At 59.2% G+C, this 9,506-nt stretch overlaps 1 protein-coding gene across 1 annotated transcript; it reads left to right on the forward strand.

Annotated features, from left to right (window-relative positions):
* The first annotated feature begins 316 nt into the window (after window positions 1-316).
* Window positions 317-8,835, forward strand: LOC144372580 (obscurin-like). Its single transcript, XM_078035916.1, is given in 19 exon segments — window positions 317-708; window positions 976-1,173; window positions 1,800-1,832; window positions 2,057-2,155; window positions 2,345-2,563; window positions 2,993-3,053; window positions 3,281-3,351; window positions 3,883-4,005; window positions 4,174-4,313; window positions 4,860-5,060; window positions 5,211-5,290; window positions 5,677-5,756; window positions 5,759-5,828; window positions 6,686-6,842; window positions 7,230-7,346; window positions 7,437-7,601; window positions 7,737-7,895; window positions 8,083-8,260; window positions 8,711-8,835. Coding segments are annotated over 19 exon segments (2,427 nt in total). The 5' UTR covers window positions 317-557.
* Window positions 8,836-9,506: the final 671 nt, after the last annotated feature.

Consider the following 9,506-nt stretch of genomic DNA (forward strand, 5'->3'; position numbering starts at 1 on the left):
TCTTTCTCTTGGTTTTGAGGCTTGTGTCTCCAACCTCTCATGCCCTGGTGGGATGGAACCAGAAGGTTCTGCCACTGTCCCTGTCTGCTGTTTCTGGAGACTCAGGTCATATGACATTTTGTGCTGGGCCTAAGAGGCTTGCAGTTAGTTATTGGTGTGGAAGAACGAGGCTGGGAACAGCAGGGGTGGGCAGGCCCAGGAGGGCGCATCCCCCTGAAATCCCAAAGTCCTGAGCCTCCTCCACTCACTTTTCCTCCCCAGTGACCAGCACAGACTACGACACTGCCGCAGACGCCATGGAGACCTCATCCTACTTCAGTGCCCAGGGATACCTGTCTAGGTGGGGCCACACAGACAGCGGCCCAGGGCCTCCCGGGAAGTGGTGATCTGGGCTGGGTGGCTTAGATCGACTTTCCCAAGCCTGCAGCTTTCAGTCAGACCCTGGCCGTTTCTGTCCCTCTGCTCCTCCACTCAGCATACAGGGAACCTCAAACCTATCCGCCTCTGACCTTCACCCCGTGGGCCCTCCTGCCTGGACCCTCAGCCTGCTCCACTTTATGGCTACTCCCTTATTTGTCTTTTTTGCCAGCCGGGAGCAAGAGGGAACCGAATCAGATGAGAGGCAGCTGCCCCAGGTGGTGGAGGAGCTGAGGGACCTCCAGGTGGCCCCTGGTACACGCCTGGCCAAATTTCAGCTCAAAGTGAAAGGTGAGGTGCTGGGGAGTGGGCACCATAGCTGGAGGGAGGCCAGGAGCTGTCTCCCATTGGTTACACATGGGAAGGGCCTGACCAGTGGAGGTCAGGAGGTCATGTGTGCCTGCTGCTGGGCAACAAGAGGCTGCCACCCCACCCCCACACCAGAGGCTCCCTGGCCTCTGAGCAACCTCTTTTCTGGGCCTTTGTCTGTCTCCCATCGAAAGAGTATAGTGCCCATTGAGAATGGTCATGTGCTGACCACTCTCCTCCATGGGGTAGGCTACCCAGTCCCCAGATTGTACTGGTTCAAAGATGGCCAGCCCCTGTCTACATCTGCCCACATTCGCATGGCTGACAAGAAGACACTGCACACCCTGGAGATCGTCTCTGTCACCCGGGAGGACGTGGGCCAGTATGCAGCCTATATCAGCAATGCTGTTGGTGCTGCCTACTCATCTGCCCATCTGCTGGTCCGAGGTGTGTGCCCTGAAGGAGTGAGCAGTGCCACATGTACTGCATGCCAGGCCCCATCAGGCCGGGGCCCAGCCCATTGCCCTATGCACAGTGGCACAGATGGCAGAATTGCCCCACAGGAGCGGGTGCCCAGTGGGGCTTGGACGCCCTGAGTGATGAGCAGGCTCTTGGGGGAAGCGGACGAACACTGGGCCCAGCAGACCTGCACAAAGCCCCAGTGGCAGCTCTGACAAGAAAACTCCTGTGTCTTTATTTTCCCAAACGTTCTGAGCACTGAGAGCTGACTCCTAGTTTGACCCATACTGGTCCTGCGGAGAGACTGTTGCTGGGTCCTCCTCCTGCCTCTCAGGGTGCAGCCCCAGCTGCCATCTCCCAGTGCCCATGTGGTTCTAGGCGGGGCCCCAGATTCCCAGTGGGCACAGGGAGGGTGGGGATGTCACACGGATGTACACTGGAGTGTGAGTTCTTTGGCCTCCCGGCCAAAGTTTCAGGCAGGGTAATGGACCTTTGACCATGGGTGGGGCCATGCCCAGGTCCCCCCACTGGGCAGTAGGACAGGACCTTCCCACATGTAGGGAAGCAAGGGAATCTGTGCATGCTGCACATCTGACTCCCTCTGCACTTTTCAGGTCCTGATGAACCAGAAGAGAAGTCAGCATCAGGTGAGATGGCCCTGTGGGCAGACAGAGGCTGGGTGGATTGTGGGTGTGAGGCCAGAGTGGACCAGCCCTGGGCCTGGTAGCGGTGGAGGTGCAGGAAGAGGGCTCTCTGGGGCCACAGGCACAGGTCGCAGAGAACTACCTGGGGTTCCCAGAACAAGGACATCAGGACGTGGGAGCTGAAGGAGGGGTGCCGGGTGTCTCCATGGCTGTCCTTGCTCTCCCAGATGTGTGTGAGCAATTGGTGCCACCCCGCATCCTGGAGAGGTTCACCCCCAAGAAAGTGAAGAGGGGCTCCAGCATCACATTCTCGGTGAAGGTGGAAGGTGGGCATCCTCACTCCCCGGAGAAAGATCACCCCCCCCCAGAGTCCCCATGCCACCCTCCCACAGTCCACCCATGCCACCCTGCATGGCCTCCTGCTCCAGCCCTCATATCACTCTTGCCAAGCACCCTCTTCTGGAGGCCCATAGCCAGTGGGGCTGTGTACCCACTGAGCCCTCTCCTGCCCACAGGATGCCAGGCCCCCACCATACACTGGCTCAAGGAGGAGGCCGAGAGAGGCGTGCTGTGGATTGGCCCAAACACCCCAGGCTACACTATGGCCAGCTCTGCTCAGCAGCACAGCCTGGTCCTGCTAGATGTGGGCCGGCAACACCAGGGCACCTACACGTGCATTGCCACCAAGGCCGCTGGCCAGGCCCTCTGCTCTGCCAGCCTGCATGTCTCAGGCAGTGAGTAGGGAGCCTGGGTGTGGTGAGGGACCAGCTTGGGATGTATGGCCTTCACCCACCTCTGATCCTTCGCCTGCAGAGCCCAAGAGCAGTCTGGGCCCAGTGGTGCAGGCCAGTTTGGCCTGGAACCTCAGCCCTGCCTGCATGGTGCACAGATGGCCTGCAGGCCCTGCCCAGAGCCCTCTGTTCAGCCCCTCTGAGCGATGGTGCTTGGAGGGCAGGCCTGTCCCCCAACCCCATGGGTGACCAAGTGCTGAGAGTGGACAGGGAGGTGGGCGCTTAGGCACAGACCCTTGCCAGGGCTTCTTAGGGACAGTGCAGGCAGGGCCCCCAGGGTGGTCTAGATGTCCTGGGTAGGGGTCCCAGCCCAGGACTCAAGGTATCGGAGTACAGGACTGGTCCTGACAGCTCCCCTGGATCTCTGGACAGTGCCCAAGGAGGAGGAGCAGGAGAAGATGAAGGAGGCTCTCATTTCTACCTTCCTACAGGGGTGAGTGGGTGCCCTGACTGACTTACCCAGTGGGCTAGGGTGGTGTAGCCCTGTGGGTGGCCACCCCCTTCCCTGTGCAGCTTCTCCACACTATCAAATGAAGTTTTTATGGGCCCCTTCTGGTGTGGAGCCACTGATTGTGGTGTCCTGGCCCCTAGGCCCCCCTCTATGGGGAGCAGAGTGGTGGGGTCCAAGCTGGGCTGGCAGGACACCCCTCCTCCCCTCAGGACCACCCAAGCCATCTCAGCACAGATGTCAGAGTCTGCTGGTCTCACCGGCCTTGCTGGGCAGAGGAAAGGTATGCCCGGGTTGGGTGCAGGGGAGGCCGCCCTTTGGACCTGAGCAGCCTGGGCTCTAGGTTCCTGTCCTCTCATGGCCAGCTCCCAGCTCTGGTTGGAGTCAGAGCTATTTCTGACCTCTGTGGTCAGGGGGCCCATGCCCAGTGGGCTATGTTAAGAAGAGCCACAAAGTCACCTCGGCCCCCATAGCCCCAACCCTGCCTCAAGCCTGATGCCAGGCTGGACCCTGCCCAGCCCTGTCCTCAGCTCCCTCACCATCTGCCTGCAGCCCTGCCTGCCACCTGCTGCCCCTTAGCTGTGCTTGCCATTCTCTGGCCACTTGCTGCCTCTTCTGTCCAGACCCGCTCCCTTCATTCTCATCCCTGGTCACAGGCTCTGCATCCTGCTGACCTCACTGGTCTCTTCCTGCTGGCACCACCTCATGGTCTCCCTGCCAGGGCCTGGTCTCCTGCTCACCATCAGCCCCTAGGAGAATTGCAGTGAACTTTTGGGGGAAGCATGACCCCACAGTGTTGTGTTTGTTCCCCCAGGGGAGGCCCTGGTGGCTGAGGAGGCCCATAGCCACCTGTCCCTCACTGAGGTGGCTACAGAGGAATTCCTACAGAAACTCACCTCCCAGATCACTGAGATGGTGTCGGCCAAGATCACACAGGGTGAGGGGGCCAGGATGGGACCTCCCCAACCACAGGGGAGGCTGGGACCCTGTGTCCTCGCATGGGGCCTAGCTAGGACTCTGTGCCTGGGAGCCCTGGAGACTGGCTGGGTGGTAGGCAGTAGGGGGACAGCCTTCCAGGGACATCACAACTCTTGTGTTCGCCCAGCCAAGCTGCAGGTGCCTGGAGGTGACAGTGATGAGGAGTCCAAGACTCTGTCCACCTCCCCCCGGCATGGCCGGTCGCGGCCCTCCTCCAGCGTCCAGGAGTCATCCTCAGAGTCAGAGGATGGGGACTCCCAAGGAGAGGTGGGTGGGCTAGGACCCTTAGGAACAGGGCTTGGGGCCTGACTTGCTGAAGAGACAATGGGGGGCTGCAAGGGCCTGGTGCTACCAAGGAAGGGACATCACCCCCAGAGACACCAAGGGACACCAGAGGTTAGAGCAGAGGGCAGGGTCTCTGCACGTGGGTTCCTGCAGAGCACTACCTCTGATGTCACTCTCACTGCCATCTGTGAAGAGCGCACCTTTGCCTCCAGAGCCCACCACCTCTTGGGTTGCAGGGGGCAGTGGGCAGCAAGGCGCTGTGAGCAACCACAGTCTAGGCGCCCATCCACGTTGGCAGGAGCCAGCCCTCTCACTGCCATCTGTGCAGAGTGACCCTGGGGGCTCCTGCCCTGTGGCCCTGGACTGGGTACCTCTTCAACCCCTGGACTCAGCACCCTCCCCTCTGTGCTCTTGGGGGTTTTAGGGGGTTGGGAGAACCTATCCCTCCTCAGAGGTGGGGGGCAATGGGGGGCCTTGGCAGGCCTCACCCCTCTGGCCCCAAGACTTAGGCCCATTTCTCTTTATCAGATCTTTGATATCTATGTGGCCATGGCCAACTACCTACCCCTGGGGGCCGAGCAGGATGCCATCACACTGCGGGAAGGCCAGTATGTGGAGGTCTTGGACTCAGCCCACCCACTGCACTGGCTTGTGCGCACCAAGCCCACCAAGTCCAGCCCCTCCAGGCAAGGCTGTGTGTCACCAGCCTACCTGGACAAGAGGCTCAAGGTATGGTAGTCCGGAGCTGGGGGAGGGTGCCAAGGCCCTGGGATCCTGGCCCTTCGCCAGAGAAACCTGGAAGTAAGGGACAGGAGCCCGGTGGCCACAGAGGAGGTGGAACAAACTGGTGCCCTGGAACAAACTCCTGTTTCTCAATAGCTGTCTCCTGAGTGGGGGCCCAGTGAGGCCCCCGAATTCCCCGAGGCCGTGTCCGAGGATGAGTACAAGACCAGGCTGAGGTATGTGTTGGGGAGGGTTGAGAGTGGAGCCACAGCTGGCTGCTGGGCCTCAAGGGCCAGCTGGCGTTCTGCCGTGCTTCTTCATGGGGGACCTGTGCTTGCTGAAGCTGTGTGAGCCTCCTTAGGTCACGGTCCTGCCCCTGGTTTCTGCAGCTGTGCCCTCCCAGAGCCTCATTCGGGAGGGCTTCCTGGGGAAGAGGTGGTGCCCTTGCTCCACCACCTACCCACTTTCTGAAACTGGGTGACAGGCTCCTGATCACAGGAACCCCATTTAACTGCAGTGCAAGGGAGCAAGCTCTCCATGTATCCTTAGTCCCCATGTGGAGACTAGGGACAGTGGGAGCAGGGCAGCTGCTGGGCACTCCCTGATGCCACTCTTCCACCAGTTCTGTCATCCAGGAACTGCTGAGCTCAGAGCAGACCTTCGTGGGTGAGCTTCAGTTCCTCCAAAGCCACTACAAACAGCACCAGCAGCCGTGGCCAGCCAGAAGGCAGTCATTTTTCGCAATGTACAGGACATCAGTTGCTTCCACAGCAGGTAGGCAAGGCCACACACATACATGTGAGGTGCACGCACAGTTGTGGGTCAGGCCTCGTGGAGGGTGACACTCAGCAGCTGGGGTAGGAACTCGATTTACCCATGGGCACATCCCACTTGTGTGATGCCCCAGTGACAGACGCTCGCCATATGGGTTGAAGGCTGAAGAATACCTGCTACCCGTGAGCACTCACACAGGCCCATGTGCATGCACATGAATGTACACGGGCACACGGGAAGTCCCATGTGCACACCACATATGCTCACGCACCCAGCCTCAAATGTGCATGGACATGTACTTGATATGTGTGTGCACATAGTGTACATGTGTGCACACATACATATGTGATTCCTGTACAAAAATGTACATACATGCTGGATACACATAGATATGTGCACTCACATGCATGCTGATCTCCATGCACATGTACTCTTGCACACTCACACAAGCATTTGAGTGCATGTGTGTGCCATGCGCACATCCACAGACACATTCAGGCAAACACATGCACACATATTATACACACATGCCACACATGCATGGTCATATCTGCACACTTGTGTATACATGCACAGCCACATGCATACACACATGCACCCACACACGTGCACATGTACATGCATGTACCCACATATACATGCTCACGTACTACACATCTGCACACTCGTGGGCAAGTGTACATACCCATGCACTTCTGTACGTGCCCACATGTCTGCACACCCAGCTTAGTATACTCAGTCTCACAGACCCAGAACCCACTCCTGGGCAAGAACCATAGCCTCTCAAGGACAGGGCCCAGGACTGGGCTGTGAGCTGTGCCTGACCCTGTCCCTGACCCTGTCCCTCTCTGTGGCAGCTTCTTGCAGGACCTGCATCGCTGTGACACAGATGATGATGTGGCCATGTGCTTCATCAAGAACCAGGAAGCCTTTGAGAAGTACCTGGAGTTCCTGGTGGGCCGTGTGCAGGCAGAGTCCGTGGTTGTCAGCACGCCCGTCCAGGAGTTCTACAAGGTGCTCATGCCTGGCTCCATGGCGTTGGCCACGGTACCCCTCCCTGGCTACTCCCAGGCCTAGTGCTGGCCTTGACTCCCACCAGAAAACTCACTGACCTGAAAGTCCCCTGAGGCTTAGCCCTTGTCCTGTGCTCATGGCCTTAGTTCATATTCCCTGATCTCTTTCCCCACAGTCCCCAGGGACCCTTGAGCCCTGTAGCTTTGTGCTCCTGGGCTGGCCACTTCACTGCCCAAGTTCTGTGCATGCGTCCGGCTAGATGGTAACACAGCCATTGTCCAGGTTCAGGGCCAGGTGTGAGAGTGCCCCTGGGATGTCCTCTACTGTCAGGATGCCCTAACTGGAGCTGTGCTTTCTTGCCTGAAACCCGCCCTGTGGTGCCTACAGAAATGCACTGAGGAGATGCTGTCTGCTGGGGACCCCTCGCAGCCACTGCCACCCCCACTACAGCACTACCTGGAGCAGCCGGTGGAGCGGGTGCAGAAGTACCAGGCTCTGCTCAAGGTGGGAAGCCCTGTCTTGCCCCAGCCCTGAATGTCCAGGCCAGGCCTTGGGGCTGAAGCGGTCTGGGTCCTGACCCTTGGTCTGCCTCAGGAGCTGATCCACAACAAGGCGCAGAACCAGCAGAACTGCGCCCTTCTGGAGCAGGCCTACGCAGTCGTGTCAGCGCTGCCCCAGCGTGCTGAGAACAAGCTGCACGTGTCCCTCATGGAGAACTACCCTGGCACCCTGGAGGCCCTGGGGGAGCCCATCCGCCAGGTGGGGGGACTTGCGTCTGCTGCCATGTGGTGGGGTGTGGCTTTTGTGGGTGCTGGGCTCATAGATGACCCTGGGGTCTGCGCCCAGGGATGGAGCCAGGCAACCACAGTCCAACCACATCTACTCACACCCCAGGGCCACTTCATTGTGTGGGAGGGAGCACCAGGAGCCCGAATGCCTTGGAAGGGCCACAATCGCCATGTCTTCCTGTTTCGGAACCACCTGATGATCTGCAAGCCCCGACGAAACTGGCGCACCGACACCTTCAGCTATGTGTTCTGGAATATGATGAAGGTCTGTGGTGCCAGGGGCTGGGGGTGTCATGCAGGCCAGTGGAGGTTTCCCTGTTCCTGGGCTCCAGGGTGGCCACTGGAGCAGAACTTGCCATTGTTCTGGGATGACCTGGGCATAGCCCTACTGGACCCTGTCTGTCTAGGGATGCTTAGCTCTGTCCTCCCACTAATGTTGCACCCCTCAACAGCTAAGCAGCATCGACCTGAACGACCAGGTGGAAGGGGACAACCTTGCCTTCGAGGTGTGGCATGAGCGGGAGTACTCTGTGCGCAAGTACCTGCTGCAGGCGTGCACAGTCATCATCAAGCACTCCTGGGTGAAGGAGATCAGCAGCATCCAGCAGCGCCTGGCCCTGCCTGTGTGGTGTGAGTGTCCCTGGTGCTGTGCTGGTGTGGGGACCTGAACATCACTTAGATGCCCAGCGGGCTGCACCCAGGCCGGGCACGTGGGCATGGGTTGCTTTCTGCACTGGTGGCTTGGTTCTCCCCTTGGTCAGATGTAGCTGAGGGACCAATGGCTTTGGCCTCCCAGGGAGCCCCATAGCAGGTGTTGAGCTGACCCTGGGACAAAAGGGATGTAGTGGGGACATGGCATAGCTCCAGACTTGGAGTATCTGACCAGGTCATGTTTGGGTGTGATGGTCTTGTACCCTGGTCTGTCCCTGCCTCGTGCAGCCACACCTAGCTTAGTCAGTAACCAGGCCCTTGGATGTGAGGCCACTGCTGTTGTTGGGGGCAATTTGCCAGGGTGCACCCAGGGGACATAGGCCTGACATCCCACCCTCAAAGTCCTCAGACCCCTACATGTGTCCTCAGGTCCTCTGGAATTTGAAGAGGAACTGGCTGACTGCACGGCTGAGCTGGGGGAAACTGTAAAGCTGGCTTGCCGCGTGACCGGCACACCCAAGCCTACTGTCAGCTGGTACAAGGGTACCTGCTAGGGCCTACAGACTGACCCTTCACAGGAACCCCTACCAGGGGTGGGCTGCACGGGGGCTGAGGACAGCATGGGGTCTGGTCAGTGGGCTGGGCATGGGGAACAAGAGACAGTCCAGGCCTGTTCAAGGGCAAACATCCTGGGGATGGACAGTGAACAGGTAAGTCAGGTGGTGCCATGGCCACCCTAGGGAATGAGCAGGGTGAGGAGTCAGCACAGGGCCGAGACAGACATGCCTGAGGGCAGCCGAGAGAGCACCAGGACCACAGAGGGGGGCACAGGCAGGCACCTGGGTGCAGGAGAGGCCTGTAAACTTAATGGGCCAGGAAGGGTGCTGATCACACTGCGCCTTCAGGGTCACAGAGCACAGGCCTTACGTGGCTCACGGATGGGAGCTGCCAAGGTCAAGGGAGGTCAGGTGTCTCCCAGGCCCGTCTCACTTGACACTGCCACAGGCTTGGGGTCCCGAGACCATCCTCACTTTCTGCACCTCCATAGGCTTGGGGTCCCGAGACCACTCTCACTTCTGACGTCCAGTTCACTGGTCCCCAAGGTTGCCTTCAGGTTCAGTGATTCACCAGAAGGTCTTGGAGTTCAGAGCTATTATGCTCAGGGTTAGGGTTTACTTCAGCATAAAGACAAGACTGCAGCCCCTGAGAAAAAAGAAGAGCACTT

This window comes from Ictidomys tridecemlineatus, unplaced genomic scaffold (genome assembly GCF_052094955.1).
Source record: "Ictidomys tridecemlineatus isolate mIctTri1 unplaced genomic scaffold, mIctTri1.hap1 Scaffold_133, whole genome shotgun sequence".
NCBI classification, from domain to species: domain Eukaryota; kingdom Metazoa; phylum Chordata; class Mammalia; order Rodentia; family Sciuridae; genus Ictidomys; species Ictidomys tridecemlineatus.